The sequence below is a fragment of the Equus quagga genome, chromosome 2 (assembly GCF_021613505.1).
Source record: "Equus quagga isolate Etosha38 chromosome 2, UCLA_HA_Equagga_1.0, whole genome shotgun sequence".
Lineage (NCBI taxonomy): Eukaryota > Metazoa > Chordata > Mammalia > Perissodactyla > Equidae > Equus > Equus quagga.
The window spans coordinates 68,712,145-68,736,960 of record NC_060268.1 but is presented as its reverse complement, the minus strand read 5'-3'; the positions used below and the strand labels follow the sequence as shown (position 1 = coordinate 68,736,960).

General features: G+C 40.8%; 1 protein-coding gene across 7 annotated transcripts in view; it reads right to left on the bottom strand.

Moving 5' to 3' along the window:
- The window catches only part of SCAPER (S-phase cyclin A associated protein in the ER), a 513,402-nt gene that overhangs the window by 471,637 nt on the left and 16,949 nt on the right, over positions 1 to 24,816 (bottom strand). For 3 of the 7 annotated variants that reach the window (XR_006887542.1, XM_046653961.1, XM_046653966.1), the window contains exons 1-2: positions 15,093 to 15,200; positions 4,971 to 5,037 (exon numbers count right to left, since the gene is read on the bottom strand). Coding sequence is in view for 6 of the 7 variants with exons in the window: in XM_046653961.1 (XP_046509917.1) it covers positions 4,971 to 4,976 (6 nt within the window). In the remaining variant the exon portion in view is untranslated. Of the gene's footprint in view, positions 1 to 4,970; positions 5,038 to 5,750; positions 5,822 to 8,444; positions 8,591 to 14,994; positions 15,201 to 24,816 lie in introns of those variants that run through there. The other 4 variants (XM_046653962.1, XM_046653963.1, XM_046653965.1 and 1 more) reach the window with 4 other exon arrangements.

The following is a 24,816-nucleotide window of genomic DNA, read 5'->3' as shown; positions in this document are numbered from 1 at the left end:
ACCTATCATTAACTAAATTAAAAAAAAAAAAGATTGGCACCTGAGCTAACAACTGTTGCCAATCTTTTTTTTTTTCCCCTGCTTTATCTCCCCAAATCCGCCCAGTACATAGTTGTATATCTTAGTTGCAGGCCCTTCTAGTTGTAGCATGTGGGACACCACCTCAACGTGGCCTGATGAGAGGTGCCATGTCCGTGCCCAGGATCCAAACCAGCAAAACCCTGGGCTGCCGCAGCAGAGCGCACAAACTTAACCAGTTGGCCACGGGGCTAGCCCCCTTCCCTGACTTTTAAAATAGAGGCTACTTTGGGGCTGGCCCGGTGGCGCAGCAGTTAAGTTCGCATGTTCCGCTTCTCAGTGGCCCAGGGTTCGCCGGTTCGGATCCCAGTTGTCGACATGGCACCGCTTGGCAAAAGCCATGCTGTGGTAGGCATCCCATGTATAAAGTAGAGGAAGATGGGCATGGATGTTAGCTCAGGGCCACTCTTCCTCAGCAAAAAAAAAAAGAGGCAGATTGGCAGTAGTTAGCTCAAGGCTAATCTTCCTCAAAAAATAAAATAAAATAAAATAAGAGGCTACTGAAGCAACTTCCTCTTGGTAATTTCAGGTCATCACTATGAACACCAATTTTTGTATGATATTTTGTAATATAATTATGCCCTCAGGAGCTATAGAAGTGCAGGGGATGGCTGTCATAAAATAAATGGGCCCAGACTAAAGTGTTTTTAGAATTTTTAAGCTCTTTACTTCCTGATGATTAGGCAGAATACAAAAGCTTAATTCTTAATTATTTTCCCTTCTCCATCAAGCTATCAGCTATCAGTACTTATATGTTAGAATTATAGGAAATGTACTATTATGATTCTGAATAAGGAATTCAAGAATTCTACAAGTATAGTGAATATACTTTCAGTGTGTGGATTATCTATTGTGGATGATCATATGCATTTTTCACTTACTTTCAGGTTTTTGGCCACATTCCTTATAGAGTCACAAGTGGCAGATTAGCAGTGGTTTACTATACCTTGCCCATTAGAGCTGTTTAAAAGTAACACAGATCAAAAGGAAACACTATGCAGCTGTAAAAAGGAATGAGTATCTCTAATGCTCTAAAATATACAGACGTTCCCTGACTTAAAGTTCAACTAACGATTTTTTGACTTTACGATGGTGTAAAAGCTATATGCATTCAGTAGAAACCATACTTAGAATTTTGATCTTTTCCCCAGACTAGCAATATGCAGTATGATATAGTCATGCACCACATAACAACGTTTTGGTCAACGTTGGACCACATATACAATGGTGGCCTCCTAAGATTAGTACCATATAGCCTAGATGTGTAGTAGGCTATACCATCTGGGTTTGTTTAAATACACTCTATGATGTTCAAAGAATGAAGAAGTTAACTAACGACACACTTCTCAGAATGTAGCACTGCCATTAAGTGACACATGACTGTATTCTTTCATGATGCTGGGCAGTCACACAATCACAAGGGTAAATAACTGACACAACCATTCTATACCCATACAATCATTCTGTTTTTCACTTTCAGTACAGTATTCAGTAAATTATATGACAGACTCAACTTATAAAATAGGTTTTGTGTTAGATGATTTTGTCCAACTATAGGCTAATGTAAATGTTCTAAGCATGTTTAAGGTACGGTAAGCTAAGCTATGATGTTCAGTAGGTTAGATGCATTAAGTGCATTTTCCACTCACAATAGTTTCAACTTACAATGGGTTATCAGGACATGACCCCATCATAAGTCAAGGAAGATCTATATTGCTAAGTGGAAAAAAAAATAAGGTATTAGAATAAAGTAGTCCCTGTTTATCTGTGGGGGATATGTTCCAAGACACCCAGTGGATGCCTAAAACTGCAGATAGTACAGAACACTAATTTACTATATTTTTTTCCTACACATACATATTTGAGGTGCAATAGCAAAACTAGCACAAGTTTCTGTTTCCTCCTTACAATTTCACAGATAGGAGATTCATTCTTACCACACATCTTAGCAAACAGCATACAATTTTTTTTTTTCTTTCCTTATTAAGTCGAGAACTTTCACCTTTTCACTTAAAAGAAGCACTTTATGGCTTCTCTCTGGTATATCCAAATTGCCAGCATCACCACTCTTGAGCTTTGGGGTCATTACTAAGTAAAATAAGGATTTCTTGAACACAAGCAATGTGATACTGTGACAGTCAATTTGATAACCAAGATGGCTACTAAGTGACTAATGGGTGGGTAGTGTATACAATGTGGATATGCTGGACAAAAGGATGATTCATGTCCTGGGTGGAAGACAGCGGGACAACTTGAGACTTCATCACGCTACTGAGAATGGTGTGCAATTTAAAACTTATGAATTGTTTATTTCTGGAATTTTCTATTTAATATTTTTGAACTGTGGTTGACTGTAGGTAACTAACACTACAGATAATGGAGGACTACTGTATGATATCTCTGTATTCAAGAAAGAGAGAGCAGGGGACCAGCCCCGTGGCCAAGTGATTAAGTTCGCGTGCTCTGCTGAGGCGGCCCAGAGTTTCGCCAGTTCAGATCCTGGGCACCAACACGGCACTGCTTATTAGGCCATGCTGAGGCGGTGTCCCACATGCCACAACTAGAAGGACAAAAAAGAGAAGAAGATTGGCAACAGGTGTCAGCTCAGGTGCCAATCTAAGAAAGAAAAAAAAAAGCCTCTGGTTTGGGTTAAAAGAGACCTTGACTCAATGAGATGTAAAATGAGCCTAGAGACTTCAAGTATCTTAAAAAAATGAAAAAGGAAAAAGAAAGAGAGAGCAATAAACATATATACATAATATACATACATACACATATATCTTATTTGCTTCTTTTTGAAAATATAAGCAACAAAGGATAAACGAAAAACTAGTAAAAAGGATTACCCACCACACCCATTAGGATGGCTATCAAAAAAACAAAAAATAAGTTTTGGTGAGGAAGTGGACAAATTGGAACCCTTGTGCAGTACTGGTAGGAATGTAAAATGGTATAGCCACTACCTAAAACAGTAAGGGGGGGTGCAAGTCTTCAAAAAATTAAAAACACAATTACCACACAATCCAGCAATTCCACTTCAGGGCATATATCCAAAAGAACTGAAAGCAGCGTCTTGAAAAGATACTTGTATACCCATGTTCACAGCAGCATTATTCACAATACTTAAAACATGGAAGCAGCTCTGCCCACCAACAAATGAATGGATAAGCAAAATGTGGTATATACATACAATGGAATATTATTCAGTCTTAAAAGGGAAATTCTGACATATGCTAAAACTAGGATGAATCTTGAGGACATCATGCTAAGTGAAATAAGCCAGTCACAAAAAGACAAATAGTGTATGATTCCATTTAGATGAGGTACCTAGAGTAGTCAAAATGAGAGAGAAGGAAAGTAGAATGCTAGGAACTGAGGGAAGGGGGAATAGGGAGTTCAATGGGTATAGTTTCAGTTTTGCAAGATGAAGAGAGTTCTGGAGATGATGGTGGTGATGGTTGCACAGTAATATGAATGTATTTGATACCACTGAACCATATACTTAAAAATGGTTAAGATAGGGGCTGGCCCCATGGCCTAGTGGTTAAGTTCAGCATGCCCTGCTTCAGTGGCTCAGGTTTGGTTCCCAGGCATGGACCTACACCACTCATCAGCAGCCATGCTGTGGCAGTGATCCACATACAAAATAGAGGAAAACTGGCACAGATGTTAGCTCAAGATGAGTCTTCCTCAGCAAAAAAAAAAAAAGGTTAAGATGATAAAGTCTATGTGTGCTTTACCACAATAAAAAAAAATGGAAAAGAATTTTTCCAAGAGAAGAGGAAAAAAAGAGATGAATGTTAGACTTCTCTAAATGAATACTGTTTTATAGTTTGAATTTTTAACCATGTAAATGATGTATATAATATTAAAATTAGGTTAAATCAAAAAGAAATATCAAAAAATTGAAAAGCTGAGGACACTGGAATAATTTTTTTTCAAGATACTAAGAGAAAAATCTGTCAACCTAGACTTCTATACTTAGTAAGACCATCTTCTAAAAAATACCCTAAATCTCCCAAAGAAGGTGTCCAGGCAGACTGGGTTCCCTCATATAACTGCATTCCCTCCTCCTCCTGGTTTGAGTGGGCTAGTTTAAGAAGACACTTAGAACTGCCCAAAAATCTTGAGTTAGAAAAGTAAAGTGCAGGGAAGGTGAACCTGTCTGCCCAGGCTCTCTGGTGAGTTTCACCACATCAGTCCCCATCCCAAATTCAGAGAACGCCCTAGCCCAGCTTCCACTGTGCCTGCCCCAGGGAGAATATGGCTCCTCTTAAGAGCTGGCTAGGCCCTGGGTAGGAAAGTAGGTCAAGGTGTTGGTATGAATTGATTTATAACTTTTTAAGATAAGACATAAAAGAAGCTGGCTTCCATCTGTATTCTTACCCTAGGACCCACAAATGTTAAGAGTAAGTCTAGCATACAGGCAACAGTTCCTAGGCTCTCAACATTCACAGTTGTTCACTTTATTACTGTGCTTTACAACAAATGCGTTCCATAGAGTAACTTGTATGTAACAAACATTACATTAAAAAAGATAAATGAAAAACAGATGGGGCTGGCCCCATGGCCGAGTGGTTAAGTTTGCGTGCGCTGCTTTGGCGGCCCAGGGTTTCACCCATTCGGATCCTGGGCACAGACATGGCACCATTCATCGAGCTATGCTGAGGCAGCATCCCACGTAGCACAGCCAGAAGGACCTATGACTTGAATATACAACTATGTACTGGGGGGCTCTGGAGAGAACAAGAAGGGGAAAAAAAAAAAAGATGATTGGCAACAGATGTTAGCTCAGGTGCCGATCTTTAAGGGAAAAAAAAAACAGATGGAAGGAAGGAAAGAGGAAGGCCAAAAAAACTAAGGTTAGTGTTTAAGGTAGCTTGATCACTTACCATCATTCTTTAACTCCCTTCTGTGCCAAGAAGCTCATTGACCACATAAATCCACAGAGTGCAACTCCTACAATAATAAATATATATATACTATTAGTCATAAAATTGTCAGAAAATCATATTTATTCATAAAAAGATACAAATCTCATGCCCACGTTTCTCATTATATTAAACAACAACAAAAAAATCACTCCTATATTGCTTGTTTGGATATAACACAGCATATTTTAAATACTCCATGCTGAACACCTCATTGCTCACAAAAAAAAAAATAACAGAAGAGAAACAGGCTTCAAAGTTTTTTCACTACAATCTATAAAGACACAAACACACACTTTATATCTTGACTCAGTTCACACATGCATTTAACAGAAACAAATAAAAGTTTCATGAAGTAATATTTATCCCTATTGTGTGAAATCCATTCTGACATTTCCTTCTCTATTCTATTTCATTTTTTAAATGCTGTTTTCACTGACTTTATACCCCAATAATAAACCCCAACTCAGTACACAAAATACTGTGTAACCTTTCTTTAAGAACTTTCATAAACTAAGATTTCATCAGAATATCTTAATTACCAATTACATAAAGCTCTACACAGAACAGATCTTACTTTTCAGGGCACCTATTTAACGTGGACAAATCTTTACTCAAAGAAATCCAAAGCACAGAAACTAGAAAGAACACAAAGGAAGAAGGAAATTGCTAGAAACAATGGCCTAACCCTGTAAGGAGAGCTAATGAACAAAGAAAAGCTAGCAGTAATTGGAACCAAACCTTCTTCTGGGATGAGAGCCTAGGTCATTTATCCTTTGTCAAGTGAATCTGCTCCTTTTAAAATGCAGCACCTCAAATGAAAACACATGGACACAGAAAAACTTATACACAAGTATTCATAGTGGTGTTATTCATAATAGCCAAAAAGTGGAAATAAGCCAAATGTGGTATATCCATACAATGGAATATTATTCAGTCATAAAAAAGAATAACATGGATGAACCTTGAAAATATTATGCTAAGTGAAAGAAGCCAGTCACAAACAACCATATATTTAATAATTCCATTTATGGGCTGGCCCCGTGGCCAAGTGGTTAAGTTCACGCGCTCCGCTGCAGGCGGCCCAGTGTTTCGTTGGTTCGAATCCTGGGCGCGGACATGGCACTGCTCATCAAACCACGCTGAGGCAGGGTCCCACATGCCACAACTAGAAGGACCCACAACGAAGAATATACAACTATGTACCAGGGGGCTTTGGGGAGAAAAAGGAAAAAAAATAAAATCTTAAAAAAAATAATAATAATAATTCCATTTATATGTAATGTCCAGAATAGGGAAACCATAGAGTCAGAAAGTAGATTAGTGGTTTCCTAGGGCTAGGGTGCTGGAGGAAAATGGGAATGACTGCTGATGAGTACAGAGTTTCTTTTGGGGACGGTGAAAATGTTCTAAAATTCATTATGGTGATGACTGAAAAACTGTGTGAATATACTGAAAATCATTTCTTAAATCGGTGAATTATATGGTGTCTGAAATCTATCTCAATAAAGCTGTTATATTTTTTAAATGTAGTGCCTCTGCTCACAACTCTCCAATGCCTCTCCATCTCATTCAGAGTAAAGCCAGTCCTCACAGTAGCCTGCCATGCCCTAAACTTTCTAGCTCCCCATACCTCTCTGACCACATCTCCTACTCCTCTCCTCCCCTGGTTTTTATTCCTCCAGCCACACTGGCCTCTTTAATTTCCCCAACATACCAGACACACTCCTGCCTCAGGGCTTTACACGCACTAGACTCCCATTAGGAACACTCAAGATTTAATCTGTCTTTGGTCACATATCCCTTTCTCAGTGAGGCTGTCCCAAGTACTCCATTTTAAAATTGCAACCCATTTATCCTGACTCCAACCACTGGCAATCTCTATCCTGCTTCTCTTCTAGAGCACTTATCACCTTATATTATTTACTTACTTGGTGTACTGTCCACCTCTCCCCACTCACTGGTTTTGCTACTGCTTTAGCCCCAGAACACACAACAGTGCCTGGCATTGAGCAGGCATTAATTAAATACTTATTTACCAATGAATGAAGCCCATGCTAAAGCACCTTTGCTCACCTTGCTCCTTTCCTCTCACCCTCTCTATATTAAAAGCCTATTAATTCTTCAAAGCCAGCTCAAAAGTCATCTTCATGAAGGCTACTCTGTTTTCCCTAGCTGACAGGGATCTTCAGCTGAATTCCCAAACCATTTCATCTGTATTCTTTACCTCTAAAAAGTGAGAAAAAACATGATATAGTGGAAAGAGGTATCGGAGTCAACCAAATCACTGGCTATCTGACCTTGAGAAGTCACTTAACCTCTTTGAGTACTGATATTCTCATCCATAAAAATGAAGGCTAGGTATTTTACCCAAGAGAAATGAAAAATTTTCCACACAAAAACCTGTATACAAATATTCACAGCAGCTTTGTTCAGAATATCCCAAAACTGGAAACAACCCAAATATCCATCAACAGGAGAAGAGATAATCAAATTATAATATATCCATATACTAAAATAGAAAGCAATAGAAAGGCATAAACTACTGATACACACAAAATGGATAAATATTACAGACATTATACTCAGAAAAAGAAAGTGGGTGCAAAAGAATATATACTGAATGATTCTATTTATATGAAGTTTTAGAACATGCAAAACTAATCTTAGGTGAGAAATATTGCAGGAGGGTTGCCTTGGCTGAAGGAGAAAGACTGGGAAGGAGCACAAAGGAACTTTCTGGAGAAATGGAAATGTTCTACATCAGGATTGCGATAGTGGCTCACGGCTATATATAAATTTTTCAATACTTATTAAACTGTTCACTTAAAAAGAGGGTGCACTTACCGTATATAAATTATACCTCAAAAAACTGATTTAAAGAAAAGGACACAGAGTTTACGGAAAAAAAATCCCTAATTTACAAAGTTGTTAGGAGGATTAGATGAGAAATATATCTACTGAAATCAGGAAGGCACAGTGGGAAAGAATGCATGTTGATGTGGCACTGAATCCCACTTTAGCTAATTATAGTTACTGGTTATATAAACTTGGACAAGTCATGTAATTCCTCAGAACTTCAGTTTTCTCTTCTGTAAAGAGAATAATATCTACTTTACAGAGCTAAATGGCAGCACACTAGAGTTTCCATCAGTTAACACAATATCCGACACACAACAGGTACCCAAATAAATTTAAAAATAATATATAAAACCTAGCACACAGCCGATGCTCAGTAAGTGCTATTCTCTTTTCCCTATTTCCCTTGTCAGAGAGTTTTCTTCTCTACTACATTTTAAGATCCTGAAGGACAAGATTGTATCTGAAAAACCTCTTTCCCCTACTTAAGACAGTGTCTTACAAACAGTAGGCACTCAATAGAGATTTTGAAGGGAAGAAAAGAAGTTGGATGGCTTGTTGATTAAGCAGACATACCTTCTTTTGGTGATTGTAGAATCAATCAGTAAAGCTGTGTACTTAGCCTTTCCAATAAAGACAGTTGTAGCCTAGATATCAAACTTTTTTAAGGCAGACACAAAATTTGATGTACCATGTGAATTTATGTACCATATGATCCATATGCACTGGAAAACAGACTGGAAACAGACAAGAAGTAATGTGTAGTAAAGAGCATAAATTCTGAAGTCAGACCTGAATTCAAATCCCAAGACTGCCACTTACAATCTATGTAACCTTTAGGCAAGTTAACATTTTTGAATCTCAGGGTTCACAGCTCGAAAATGGGGGTAAAAATATCTGCCTTGTAGCATTATTTTCAAAAAAGTTATGCATGAAGCACCAAATAGCACAGAACTAGTACTCAATAATTGGTAGTGTACACCACTGGAGTTGTGGGTAATTTTTTTCCTTGCTCTTTTCCAGATTTTCTGTAATGTAATTGCAATGCAATTACAACTTTAAAAGATTGTAATGATTTAAATTTAAATATACTCCCAAATTAAAGATTAAACTCAGCTTTGACTAAAATTTTCAACCCAGAGACCAGAAATTGTAATTACCATGCCTTTTTCTCCCCAAGGGAAAAAAAAGGCTCAAGACTGAACTGCTATCTCTTAAATCCTACCAGATACTGGTTTAACTCCAAACACATCACTATGTGTCTTGTGTACTACTACTCAATTTGACACCTGACAGGTTATTGTCTCAGCCTCTGAAATGAAAGGCAGTGGTACTTAAGATACATGAATTTTTTTTTTTTAAGTTAAATTCAAGATAGCTCCAAATGCACTTGGGAAAACAGGTACTACAACGTATAGATTAAGAAACATAAGTAGAGGATGTACGTGTCACAGTATTTAAATACGACAAAGTATTTCTGGGAAGCAACCCACTTAATGATACGAATAAAAAGCTGATAGAGAGCAAGCAAGCACGAGCGCAAGAGCCCATGTCAGGTTAAATGGTACCATTATGTCTGGTTAAAAAGGCTATAACCTCATTTCTCCAAAAAAGATATACAAATGGCTAATAAGCACATGAAAAGATGTTGAACATCATTTGTCATTAGGGAAATACAAATCAAAACCACCATGAGACACCACTTCACGTCCACTAAGATGGCTATAATCCAAAAGACAGCCAGGCATTGGAGAGGATGTGGAAAAACTGGAACCCTCATATCCCGCTGGTGGGAATGTAAAATGGCGCAGCTGGTTTGGTAAACAGCCTAGCAGTTCCTCAAAAAGTTAAACAGAGTTACCATAAGACCCAGCAATTCCACTCCTAGGTATACAGCAAAGAAAAATGAACATATGTCCACACAAAAATTTGTACACAAATAATCATAGCAGCATAATTCATAACAGTCAAAAAGTGAAACAATCCAAATGTGCGTCAACTGATGAATGGATAAATAAAATGTGGTATATCCACACAATGGAATATTATTTGACCATAAAAAGAAATGAACTTTCTCAAAAAGTCAACACTATGGAGACAGAAAAAAGATCAATAGTTGCCAGGGGTTGAGGGGAGGGTGGGATGACAGGCAGGGCACAGAAAATTTTTAGGGCAGTGAAAGTACTCTGTATAACACTATAATGGTGGATACATGTCATTATACATTTGTCCAAACCCATAAAATACATAATACCAAAAGTAAACCCTAATGTAAGCTATGGTCTTTGGGTGATACCGATGTGTCAGTGCAGGTTCATCAATTGTAACTAAGGTACCACTCTCGTGGGGAATGTTGATAATGTGGGAGCTGTGCATGAATTGGGGCAGGGAGTATATGGGAAGGCTCCATACCTTCCTCTCAATTTTGCTGTGAACCTAAAACTGCTCTAAAAAAGTAAAGTCTATGAAAAAAAAAAAGGAATGAAGTGTTGATACATACTATAACATGGATGAACCTTGAAAACATTATGCTAAATGGAAGAAGCCAAACACAAAAAACCACACATTGTATGATTCCATTGATGTGAAATGTCCAGAGTAGGCAAATCCATAGAGAAAAAAAGTAAATTAGTGGCTGCCTAGGGCTGGCATGGGGGGTAGGATGAGGAATAGGGGAGGGACGCCAGGCTTGGGTAATGACTGCTAATGGTTAAGGGGCTTCATATTGGGGCGCTGAAAATATTCTAAAACAGGTTGTGGTGATAGTTGCACAATTCTATGAACATAATAAAAACCACTGCAGTGTACATTTTAATGGTTGAATTTTATGGTGTGTGAAATATACCTCAATAAAGCTGTAACATAAAAAAAAGAGCTAATTCCTAATCTAAAATTTCAATGATTCAGTTACTACTTTCATATTTGCCGTAACTACCACCTAAACTATTTACATTTTTCTTTAAATAGAACTACATTTTTACCTAAACTTTAAAAGAAAATTTATAACACTACCATAAATGAAAAAAATCAAATAACATATTTAAAATGGATATTAGTAAAACATTGGCAGTGCTACTCAAATTAATGAAATTTGAGAAATTCTGGGCTATAGCAAAACAATGGCTAAGGAGAAGATGGAGCACAAAAAAACAAAACAAGTCAGTAAACAGGGAATGAAAACTAGGACTGACTGGGCCCAAGTTTCTGAACAAGCTGCGACCTGTGATAAACTGAATTTTATGTCTGCCTTAAAAATTTTGTGTCTGTGATAAACTGAAGTCTCACTCATCTTACCCTGCCCTGCAGTCCCAGAATATCTGTGGAGATACCTAAGAGTCCTAGAGATGGAAATGTCAAGACTGGCTCAAGTGCCAGGAAAGGCCTACTTCTCTTTTCTTTATCAGAGTTTGGGTGCACAGGTTCTGAAAAGGCACGAAGTAAATGCCATACCCAAAACAGTGAGAAGCCTGATAGTAGCACTACTCTAAAAAGTACAGGCCCATCTAAGTGAAACCAGGAGAGTACATCTATCCATTGTTCTCCTTTGCCAATAAATTGTAGAAAAACTGAGGTTTGCAATCACAGTTTCTCTCTGATGTTCACAAAATCTATCACCCATGCTTTTGCCTCTTCTGTAATTTAAAAAAAATCTGAGTATTTGCCTTTATGAGTCTGGTACTTAGGATCAGTAATTTTTCATGCCTTTGCTAAGTGGAAAATAAGTGTATTATGGTAAAAAAAAAAAAAAAAAGTATTTTGAAAAGCAAGATAGACATTTTATAATTCCAAGTTGTTTAACAAGGTTTTCAATTCTGATCACTTCTATATGTACTGCCATGAGTACATCAACCAATAGGCATTTATTTTCTCTGATGAACCTGACGTCTCTCTTCACAAATACCAAAATTAGCTCTCTTTTCCAATACTAGATTAAAAGCAGACCTAACACATACTGAAATCGTTACAAATGAAATATGATGTCTGAGACTGGCTTCAAAACAATGGGGGACAGGGTAGCTGCACAGGTAATTGCTGAAACAGAGAAACTAGTACATAGCAATTCATATTACTATTCTCTCTACTTTGCATATGTTTTCAAAACCACATGTAATGAACTTACTACTTTAAGAAGTTGTTATTAAAAAGTAATTAGGAGCTGGCCCAGTGGCATAGAGGTTAAGTTTGCGTACTCTGCTTCAGCAGCCCAGGGTTTGTGGGTTCAGATGCCAGCTGTGGACCTACATACCACTCATCAACCATGCTGTGGCAGCATCCCACATACAAAGTAGAGGAAGACTGGCACAGATGTTAGCTCAGGGACAATTTTCCTCAAGCAAAAAGAGGAAGATTGCAATAGATGTTAGCTCAGGGACAATCTTCCTCGTCAAAAAAACAAAAACAAAAAAAAGTAGTAATTATTTTAGCAAAGCTTCATGAAATCTCTAGTGTTTCAGGTCAGACAGGAAAAACTCTTTCTATGAATCTTTCCCTCTAATACTTTTTTAAGGTGGGCTCCACCAATGAACTGTAGATATTTTCACTGTTTATATTCCACAAGAACTATTGCCAAAGCCAAACATATTTGTGAAAAACGTTACCATCACAGCAGAAAACTGGAAACAGATTTTTTTTTTTTTTTTGAGGAACATTAGCCCTGAGCTAACTACTGCCAATCCTCCTCTTTTTACTGAGGAAGCCTGGCCCTGAGCTAACATCCATGACCATCTTCCTCTACTTTATATATCGGACGCCTACCACAGCATGGCTTTTTGCCAAGCCTTGCCATGTCCGCACCCAGGAGCCGAACCGGCGAACCCTGGGCCACCGAGAAGTGGAACGTGTGCACTTAACCACTGCGCCACCAGCAGGCCCCTGGAAACAGATTTTTATTAACGACTTATCTTAATTTTGGTTATACAAACCATTTGCATTTTTCACTTCTACAATTTCAGAAATGTCAATTTCACAATGGATATCAGATTGCAACATTACAGAGAATTCTGTTTAACTTCCCACTAAAAACCACCACCACCACCTTCTAAGTGTTTAAAGAATGTTCACATGGGATTCCTAAAGAATTTTTGCAGCTCCTTTAAAACTAGGTTGGGGGGCTGGCGGGTGGCACAGCAGTTAAGTTCGCACGTTCCACTTCTCAGCAGCCCAGAGTTCGCCAGTTCGGATCCCGGGTGTGGAGATGGCACCGATTGGCAAGCCATGCTGTGGTAGGCGTCCCACATATAAAGTACAGGAAGATGGGCACGGATGTTAGCTCAGGGCCAGTCTTCCTCAGCAAAAAGAGGAGGATTGGCAGTAGTTAGCTCAGGGTTAATCTTCCTCAAAAAAAAACTAGGTTGGATTTTGGTTGGCTATGAAGGTGAAAGAAAAGACAGAATCTCAAGTCCCTTCATTTTATCTTTAAAAATTCCTGTAAAGCGGTTAAATAAAGCTTTTAATAAAGTCAGTATCAAACCAATCTTTTAGTGATTCTTACATATTTATGAAGTTGTAAGGACAAACATTTTTAAAGTCTGTATTTAAAATACTATAGCTTTTGGATCCCACTCACCAAAATTACTTATAAATGCATGTGTATAGTACCTGATTATGCTTCCACGCGTAATCCACCAGGTGGATCGATCTAAACCACCAAATGGTTAACTACAGAAAATAAAAAATTGCAGCTCGAGGGAGTGGAGAGAAAGAAGGAAACAAGAAAGCATTTGTTGAAGGCTTCCTGTGGATCAGGAGTGGTTCTAAATTCTTTACAGACACCTCATTTACTGGCTATCGGCAAATCTGGGAGGTGAATAATATTATCCCAATTTTACAGATGAGGAAATCAAGGATCAGAAAAAGTAAGTAATCTGCCCAAGGACAAGCAGCAGAGCTGGGATTCAAACCTCACATCAGTCTGCCTTCAAAGTTATCATGTCAAAGTTCTTCTCACAAAGACAACTTCCCAAATTATATTAACTCTTTGATTAATCAAAATATAAAGTCTTTAGAGGTTATTTATTATTCAGATCATTTCAATATGCGGCATAAATCAATCTGCACTTAACACATTTTGAGAAAAAGTCATAGTTAACAGAAAAAATACAAGAGCCTGAGCACTAACATAAATTGGAGTGGGGTAGCGGTCAGACCCCCAAATTCAAGTCTGAAAGCTTAATCCCAGATCACTATTCACCGGGGGATGACATGGGGGCAAGAAATGCCCTCTCTGAACCTCAGTTTCCCCATTGGTAAAAATGGGCATAACGCCTATCCCATCCTCCTACCTCGGATTATGAGAATGAAATAGTTCATGTTGGTGAAACCAATATGCAAACTATAACACATGTACGGAATCACTATCTATTCAGTAAGATGAGTATATCGAACAGCTATTTTCATGGAAAATAACTAGAGCAAACAGAAGGAGGGATACAGTTTGCCAGCAACAGGAAGCTGCTCTCAGGAAGGCGGCCGCATCTCAGGAGAGCCGCTTGACAGCAGCAGGCGCTGCTCGAGGAGCAGTTTTCTGTCTGCCTTCTAACAATCCCGTCCCTCACTGGCGGAGGGAACCGCGAATGAAGTGCTAGAAAGGCAGCACTACCAGGGGCAGAAGGCTAGGTCCTGCTACTTCCAGGTGTGAGGCCTTGGTTAAACTCTTCGCCCCTCAGGCCTCAGTTTACGCATTTGTAAGATGGAGAGACCGTTCCCGCCCTGCTTCCTGGGCAGAGCTCAAACGAGTCACGGCACAGGGAAAGCGTGATTAACCTCGCCGAGAACGAGAGACCAATGGCGATCAGCTGTCAAATGAAGGGCTGGGAGGGGGGCTCCTCCGAAAGGCCCGTGCAGTGTGGACATTCCAGAAGCCTCGACACGCGCCGCGGGGCCGCCTCCTTGAGGGGGTGAGGCAGCCCGCGGCCCACCCCTCGACCCTTGGGGTGCGCGGGGTCCTACGTCCCTCACACCTCAGCTGAGCCCGCAGGGCAGGCCCAGAGCCTGCGCACCCCCGTCCCCAGGCCTCCTCGGAGGACCCCCGGGCCCTCCCGAGCGGCTGCAACTACCCTCCCCCAGCAGCCATCCCAGTCCCTCTCCTCCCTACTTGCAGGTGAGGGGAAGGAGCGAAAGGGCGTACCCCGCCGCCATTTTGTCCCCATGGCTCCCCGCAACGCATTCAGCCAGCCAGCGCCCTAGCCCGGGTCTGCGCGACGCGCGCCCCTCGCGGACACTCACCCCCGGCGGCCCTGCGAAGTTCGGAGCGGCTCCGAGCGTCCCGCCGGAAAAGGGGCGGGGCGGGCCGGCTGCCCGGCGCCCCACGTGACTCTCAGCCGCGGCCGCGCTGCTCTTGGCCACACACGCCGGCCGCCCGCGCGCATGCGCACCTCACTTCGCGTTGATGGGCCGCCGAGACGGGAGGCAGGGCGTGGGTTCGTTTTGGTTGTCGGGACGGGGTTGGTTTTCGCGAGTTCTCTTCGCTAGGCCTCGCTGGCACTGCCGCTCTCCAGCACTCAGTTTGTTCTCTCTGAGTCTCTTCCCTCCTCCTAGTTTATCACCACAGTTAGTCCCACAGAGGTTAAGGACCTAGAAGTCCGCCTGAAAAAAATCTGTGCCTGTGCAAAAGCTTCAGAAAAGCACGCAGGAGTACGCCAAGCACGGCTTATCCTTCCTGGTAAGGCTTTATTCGGCCCCTCGTATGTGCCAGGCGGGGAAGGCTCGAAGTACAAAAATCTAACAAATGTGTTTCCTTTACTTCCAAGACAAAACACACGAATTAAATAACGATGTTTAAATCATAGTTCTGAACAAAACAGAAAAGACAACGCAGTTCATAATTATCAAATGAATATCTCCCGTCCCACTTTTCATCCAGCTGGGAAACTCGGGCTATTTACCCTTTCCTCTCCCTTGTTACCACAATAAGCAGGAAGTCATGGACTCCAATAGATCTACCTCATAATTAGTGCTGTGAAGGCAGGAACCATATTGTTAGCTATGTTCTGGCTCCTCTCCCCTCTTGACTTTTCATAAAACTTGCTCTTCCATTCACTTATTTAACAAATGTTTATTAAGCACCCACCATATGTCAGCTGCTATTTGTTCTAGATGCTTGGAGTTAATAAATAAATTCAAAATTGACCATAGAGGAGCCATTTTTAAATGGAGTCAGACCTGCCTTTCCAGAGAAACTGCTTTGCTGTCTTGAACCTTGGACCCGGCCAAAACAGCGATTGTTTTAAAAGCAATTGTTTTACAAGCAATTGTTTGAGAAGTCAGCGGAGAACCAACATCCTGATCACAAAGACTGAGGATGGTGAACTTTCTGAAGATAGAATCAATAATCAAGCAATGTTTGGCTAAGGCGACCTCTCTACCTCCAACTCCAATTAAAAGCAGTTAAAATTCTTTGTATACAACCTCCCTTCTTTGCCTTTAAAAGCCCCCGACTTTTACTCTCTAGAGGGACACTATTTAGGTTTCTACCTGAATCTGTGCTCCCGGAATTGCAATTCTTGAGACCCCAAAAACACTTCTTGCTTCTCTTGCAATTTATGCCTCTTACTTGTTGACAAAACAAAATAGATAAAAAATCCCTGCCTTCTTGGAGCAAGGTGGAGACAGACAATAAATAACATAATAAATAAGTTACATGGTAACAGGGAAGTGACAAGCATTACAGTAAACAAATGAGTAGGATAAGGAGGATGGAGGGGGGAACATACTGCAGTTTCATAAAACACGGTCAGGGCCTTATTCCTCTTATCAATTATCCCCTTTCTCCTCTCCTTTTCATTCCCATAAGCGTTTAAAAAATCTCTCCCATTTTGAAATCTCCTACCCAATACACCAAACCCCACTTCAACCTCTGCTTTCTTTCTCCTCTTTACAGATCTGCACTTTGCAGCTACATTTCTCCAATTATCTAAACAAGGATGTCTCCAATTCCTCAACTACTCCTCCTGTGTATTAACTCATGTTATTGCACTCTGGGTTCTGCCTCACCAGCCAAAGGAAATATTCTTCCCAAAGTCACTAGGTACTGCAGATCTTATGGACATTATCATCATGACCTAACAATTTTTCTGCATCAGTTGACACTCCTTCCTTCCAGGAACACTTTCCTTGCCTTCCATTCCTACTCTCTTGATCTTACTTCTCCATCTCTAACCACTCCCTCTCCATCTCTTTTGAAGTCTCCTCTTATTTCTCTCATCCTTTAAATGTCAGCTTCCTTCAGGGATAGGTGCAAGTCCTCTCTTTTCCCACTGGACATGCTCACTCTGGGTGATTGCTTCTTTTTACATAACTTCAGTTAGTATCTTTGTGCTCTGGATTTCCAAATATGTCTCTCCAGTCTTGATTTCTGCTCCTGAGCTCCAGATCTACATGGTTAACTACCTCGTCACCTCCACTTGAACCTCTTATAATCAACAGGACAAAATAAAAACCGCTTATTATCTTTCTCATATACATATAAAACAGCTTTATTGAGATATAATTTACATACCACACAATTTACCCATGTAAAGTGTTCAATTCAGTGGTCCTTAGTACATTCACAGTTGTGCAACTATCACTACCAACAATTTTAGAACATTTTCATCATCCTGGAGAGAAACCCCATACTCATTAACAGTCACTTGCCCATTTCCCCTTAATCCCCTAAGGCATAAGCAACCACTAATCTACTTTCTCTATATATAGATTTGCCTATTCTGGACATTTTATATAAAGGGAATAATGCAAAATGTGATATTTTATGACTGGCTTCTTTTACTTAGCATAATGTTTTTAAGGTACAATGACATTGTAGCATGTATCAATACTTAATCACTTTTATGGCTGAATAATATCCCATTGTGTGAATATACCATGTTTTATTTATCCATTCATCAGTTGATGTACATTTGGATTGTTTCACTTTTTGGCTGTTATGAATAATGCTGCTATGAACATATGTGTACAAATTGTGTGGACATATGTTCTACTTCTCTTGGGTATATGCCTAGGAGTGGAATTGCTGGGTCATATGGTATCTCGGTTTAACTTTTTGAGGAACTGCCAGACTGTTTACCAAACCAGCTGCACCATTTTACATTCCCACTAGCAGGATGTGAGGGCTCCAATTTCTTCACATCCTCTCTAACACTTGTATTGTCTGTTTTCAGATTATAGCAATTATAGTAGGTGTGAAGTGGTATCTCATTGTGATTGTGATTTGTATTTTTCTAATGACTAATGATGTTCAACATCTTTTTATGTGCTTATTGGCCATTTGTGTTTGTCTTTGGAGAAATACCTATTTAAATCCTTTGTCCATTTTTTAATTGTTACCAGTCATTATATTTTGCCAGAAAATCTGTTCCTATTATTGTTCTGCCAAATATTCTGGTGCCCCGCCATGAAATGCCCCTTCCTCAGCCCCACTGATGGAAGGCTTGACCATGTGACTTGCTTTGGCCAATAAAATGTGAGCAGAGGATCAATTCCAAACAGAAGCTTTAAGAGCCAACTGGTGGGTTCACCATGTCTATTTTCTGTCTGCCACAAGACCAGCAGTTTGTTTCAGAGAGAAGTTGTTCCATCAGCCCACGTTCCAGAGTGAAGATGGCATGGAACAGAACCCTAGCTGATCCCCAATGAACATGTAGCATTTGTTTTTATAAGCCACTCAGCTACTTGGTGACATTTGTTACTGCAGCATATCCTAGCCTGTCCTAAAGGATACATGTGTCCTATGTGCTGTGTGACTGGCTCTACTATCACTCCAGGCTCATTGACATGACCTACAAGACCCTGAAGATCAGGCCTGTTGACCTCTCCAGCCTCATTGCCAGGCCATTCCCTCAACCACCCTATTCTCCACACATAATAAAATATATTGAGACCCTGGAATTCATTTTTTCCTCTCTCTTTCTCACCCTACCCTGGGCCTTTGTCCAAGTTGTTCCTTATTAGTGGAATAATAATAATAGTTATCTTTGCCTAAGCATTTTCTATGTGCAAGACAATATATATATATGGCCTCATTTCATCTGACAACAACCCTGAGAATTAGGTAATTTATCCCATTTTACAAATCAACAAAGGCCGTAGATTTACTTTTCCTAGAGCAAACAGCCAGAAAGGGGTAGAGTCAGGATTTGAATCCAGGTCGGTTTGAATCCAAAGCCCCTCTTTGAGTCATTATGCTATAATAATAGCTGGAGGTAGTTAGTTTTTATTGAGAATTTACTATGTGGCAGGCTTTATGCTGAAGCACTTTGCATGGATTATATGTAATCCATGTGAATAATTACATGCAATAGAAGTATAGAATAGTGGTATCCCACAGCAGTTAAGACTCTGACTTTGGAGTCAGATTATGTAATTGTATGACCTTAGGAAAATTACTGACTCTTTCTGAACTCCATTTTCCTCATCTGTAAAATGGAACAATAAGATATACCTCAACGGGTTTCTGTGATTAAGTGAATCAATTTTTAGAAAGCACTTAGAATAGCTTAGCATATAGCTAGAGCTCAAATTATACCAGCTATAATGTTTACTTTATCATCTAACCTCACAACAAATATATGAAGTAGGCACTATTATGTAACTGCCCCCTTTCCGTCAGCTGCTTTGTCCTTTTCCACCTCTTGACTTCCAACAACTAGTCCCTCCAGAATGCTCCTGCTCCTCTTTGCCACCTGGCAGACTCCCACTCACCTATAGGACCTACCTCAGATATTCCTGCCTGCCCTGCTGCAGCATGCTTGGTTGCTCCCACTGATGGGCTTCCAAAACACTTTGTACAAACTCTGATAGTTAGATCCCTTTGAAAACAAGGAACGAGAATTCACGCAAGTGAAAATTAGGGTTTACTATAAGACTGGAACTGAAATGCAGAGGGCTTCAGAACCAGCCATTCTCACCTCTCTCAGGTGGATCCCCTGGCTTCTCTGCTTTTTTCTGCTTCTGGCAGTAGGAAAGAAGTCAAAAGATTTCCCCTCTCTTGCTTCCTCTCAGGCATCATCTCCAGTGGCTAGTGCATCTCTTCCATAGCTCTAGTTCCCCTGGGAATCTCCTTCCATGATTCTAGATTCTGCCTGACAGCCTTGGCTTTGAGGTTCTGATAACAACACCTCTTTCCATTGTTCACCAGGGGGTTAATTTGCTCACCTGTTTAACTTGAATGCCGGTATCACCTCCTAGCAAGTGTAAAATAGAACTCTAGTAATCCATGGCAGGCAATGGCACTGTAATTGCTTAAATTAGTATCTGTGGTTGCTTGAAATAAAATGTCAGATGAAGGTAAGGAAATTGGACATTTTGGAGCTGCTATACTCTACCATGTGTTAGTAATGATAATTGCAAGGACTGTGGAGTAGGCTGACAACTTCACAAGCATTAGGCAGCTTAGAAAATGAAAATGCTAAACTCAGGGACTTAAACTCTCAGCTCAAGGCATGATTAGAGACCAGAAAGTTTTTACAGTGGCCTAAGGAATCTCTTCTTTCTTTCTTTTTTTTTTTTTTAAAGATTGGCACCCGAGCTAACATCTGTTGCCAATCTTCTTTCTCCTTCCCTTCCCTTCCCCTTCCCCTTCTCCTTCTCCTCCCCAAAGCCCCCCAGTACATAGTTGCATGTTCTAGTTGTAGGTCCCTCTGGTTGTGCTACGTGGGATGCTGCCTCAGCATGCTTGATGAGTGGTGCCATGTCTGCTCCCAGGATCCAAACCGGCGAAACCCCGAGCCACTGAAGCTGAGCGCACGAACTTAACCACTTGGCCATGGGTCCACCCCAAATCTCTTATTTCTAATGGCCGAAGGACAGAGCATGACTGAGGATCAGAACCAAATTTACTTTTGCAAGTTGCTAGAGTAAAATGAAATTGAACTCACAGCCTTTATAAGTCACTGCATTAAAGTTAGGATATTGATTGGAAAGTAGTAGGACCCTGAGATTTAGGATGGTGACATTTGAGGTGACTTCAGACTAGACCCCTAAATACCCCTGAGCCCCCTCTCCTCTCTGAGGAATCTGACCTTCCCTTGTTTACAGATTCTGTATGCAGCAGTTGCCTTGCAAAGAGATATATATTCTCCCCAAATCCTCCCCTTATTACCTCCAAACCTACTTTTTAAAGTCAAATCCAGGGACCCAGGAGAGAATTGTAAGGTCTATTCCAGAAAAAAAAAAAAAAAAAATATATATATATATATATCCAAACAACAGTAATATCTTGTGTATTCACATCAGCAGTAACCTGCAAAACTATATGGGAATAGATTCTATGGGTGTTGTGTCAGAAAAGATAGAATATAATGATGGACCAGGTTAAATTTAAATACAGGTGTCCTCACCTGTGATTCTTATTTTAATGTGCTAAGTTGAGCAGCTGGAAGCAAAGCATCTCTAATGGTTTACTTGGTTGGTTGACTGAAACTAGGATTCAGTAGTGGCCTACATTCAATGAAGCTGAGATGCCAGAACTTCACTCACTTTATGTGGAGATAGGAATGTAAAGAGTCTCAGACAAAAGCGTCAAGCCACGGGGTCATATAGGAAAGTGTCAAGGTGATGGGAATGCTGGAGTGGATTTACTGTGTGTAACCTGCACACCCTCCTCCTGACTATATTTCCTAGAAGGGCCCAGAGGACACTAAGGCACTGAGAAAACATTAGTGAGTGAAACACAGGCATCCTTGAAAGCTCTGCAATGGCTGTCCTCTCTGGACCAAGGATGAGTGAAATGGGTTTGTGGAATACAGTGGGAAGGTTGGCAGAGCGGCAGAAGCCATGTATCAATACTTAACCCTCAGAGACGGGGGCACGATTACATAATGGACAGCAGGGACAGAATGGTAATCAGAATGTTTTGACCCTCAGGGATGTGTGGGGGTGCTAACTTGATGACACGGTCCCTAGGAATGAAACAGATGGGCAGCCTACTAAAGTATTACTTGATATATATGACTTGGAAAACTACACATCTAGTGTGCAGAAACCTGACTTGAGTTGCCACAAAAGGAAGTCATAGCCTCTCATTTAATTCATAGACCTAAGTTGTGCCACATACCCAGGGCTCAATGATTGGAGGAGAAATGGGGTCCTCTTAAAGAAGAACACTGGCGGCCGGCCCCGTGGCCGCGTGGTTAAGTTCGCGCGCTCTGCTTCAGCAGCCCAGGGTTTCACCAGTTCGGATCCTGGGTGTGGACATGGCACTGCTTGTTAGGCTATGTTGAGGCAGCATCCCACATGCCACAACTAGAAGGACTCGCAACTAAGAATATACAACTATGTACTGAGGGGATTTGGGGAGAAAAAGCAGAAAAAAAAAAAGAAGATTGGCAACAGTTTTCAGCTCAGGTGCCAATCTTTAAAAAAAGAAAAGGACACTGAAACCTTGTTACAACCATATACTGTAAATATTTCTCCAAGCCTTTCCCAAAAGGATCTCTGCTATTAACAGGATGAGTGTGCACTGAGGAAAGGGACATACCCAGACTTTTGAAGGATTATTAGACGTTGCTCTGAATATATGCCAATCCTTGAGGACCCCTGGATAGATTGAGGGCTTTGGGTGATCATATGATAAATTAAATTTATAACCAAGTCCATCACACAGAGGGCTCAATGGGTTCTGTAGACCCACATCGAGGTAATTTTACCAGGTCCTAAATGCATATTTGGACTGGACATACTTGGCAACTAGAAGATTCCCTGCCCTGGCTCCCTGGCCCATGAAGAGAGGACAATTACGGTAGGGAGAGCCAAGCAGAAGCCCCTGGAACTATCATTCCCTAACAAAATAGTAAGCCAAAAAGCAGTACCGCATCCCTACGGAAATTGCAGGGATTAGTGCTACCACCAAAGATTTGATAGAGGCAGGAGTGATGATTCTCATCACACCCCTGTTTAATTCCTGAGTTTGGTAGTGTCAAAACTAGACGGCAACTCCACTTGCAGCTTCTGATCCAGATATGGCATCTTTGCTGGAACAGATCAACATAGTCTTGCCATCTGGTATATAGCTATTGATCTGGAAAATCATTTTCCCCTCATATCAATTAGCAAGGAAAATCAGCAGCAGCAAATTTTCACCTGTCAGGACAGCAATACACCTTTACAATCTTACTTCAGAGCCAAGTCAATTCTCAAACTCTGTCACGGTATAGTTTACAGGGACCTTGATCATCTGGACATCCCATGGAACATCGCTCTGATCCACTACATTGATAGCATCATGCTGATTGGCTTGGTGAACAGGAATTAACAAATATTCTTAGTAAGACACATGGATGCCAGAGACTCAAAAATTCAGTGAAAGGAATGTTGGGATATTCCTGTATAGCAGTGGTTCTCAACCAGAGGGGATTTTGTCCCCTAGGAGACATTTAACAGACAATGTCTGGAGACGTTTTTGGTTGCCACAACTTGGGGTAAGGGAGTGAATAGCTACTGACATCTAGTGGGGAGAGGCCAAGGATGCTGCTAAACATTCTGAAATGCACCGGACAGCCCCGAGACCAAGAATTATCAAGACCGAAATATCAAGATCAAGGTCGAGAATCCTTGCCTTAAAGTGAAAAACAAGTTTCTGAACTTTGCACATCCTAACACAAAGGAAGAGGCACAATCTTGATGGACCCCTTTGGATTTGGGAGGCAACATATACCACATTTGGGTATATTTCTCTGACCCATTTACTGAGAAACCTGTATTCCCAGAAATGCAAAGGCTCTACAGCAGGTCCACGCTGCTGTACAAGCTACCTTGCTATACAAGCCTAATAATCTGGAAGAGCCAAAGTGTCTGTGGCAAGTAAGGATACTGGATAGACTCTGTGGTGGACCCCAATAAGAGAGCCAAAGCACAGAAGCCCAAGGTTTTGATATAATGAAACCCTGTTTTTGAAGAAACACAAGTTTCTTCCTCTGCTGGAAGTGCACTGGATTCTGATAGAGACTGGATCTTGACGACATCAAGATTGATGAGATCTGAGCTGCCAATCTTAAACTGCCATAAGATTGGGCAAAAATATCAAAAAACTATCCTCAATTAAAAATGGTATAGGGCCAGCCCCTGTGGCCTAGTGGTTGAGTTTGGCACACTCTGTTTCAGCGGCCCAGCTTCAGTTCCTGGGCACAGATGTATGTTCCTCTGTTAGCGGCCATGCTGTGCTGGCAGCCCACATGCTAAAAAAAAATAAAGGAAGATTGGCAGGGATGTTAGCTCAGGGCAAATCTTCCTCAGGAAAAAAAAAAAAAGAAAAATGTATAGAAAAGGTTATGCTTGAGCAAGCCAGGAGGACACAAGTAAGTTGCATGGGCAGGTGGCTCGGACTCTAGGGCCTCACGAGGAGTTCTCCATAACCAGCTGTCAAAGGAAAAAAAACCTGGGCCTAGCCTAAAGATGAGTCTGCACAATATGTTGGGATCAGCTGGAAGTAGACTGCTGCAATATGACCATTCCATTCAGGAGTGGCTCTGAAGGAAAATGGTGAAAGGCAGCTCTCCCAGTGAGGAGAACTTTGGACAGTACATCTGATGTCCACTTTGCCTGGAAGGAGACATGGCCTGAGGTGCAGACCTACTTTGGATTGTGGGTAGTTGTTAATTGTCTTGCCTATTGCTCAAAGACTTGGAAAGAGTAATATTGGAGTATTGGTAACAATCAAATCTAGAGAAGAGGCATATAGATGGATCTCTCAAAATTGGCCTATTGGACTATTGTATGAGGATTTTTACTTCTCATATGAGTGCTCATCAAAAGGCATCCGCTAAAGAGAAAGCTCTCAGCAATCAGGTGGATGACCCATTCTGTGGATGTTGGTCAACTTCTTTATTCAGCCACTCCACTTCTTGTTCAGTGGGTCTGTACAAGCAGCCATGGCAGCAGGGATAACGGTATCCCTGGGCTCAACAGCATGGACTTTCCTCTCCAAAGCAGAAAGTTCAGGCTGCCAACAGCAGAG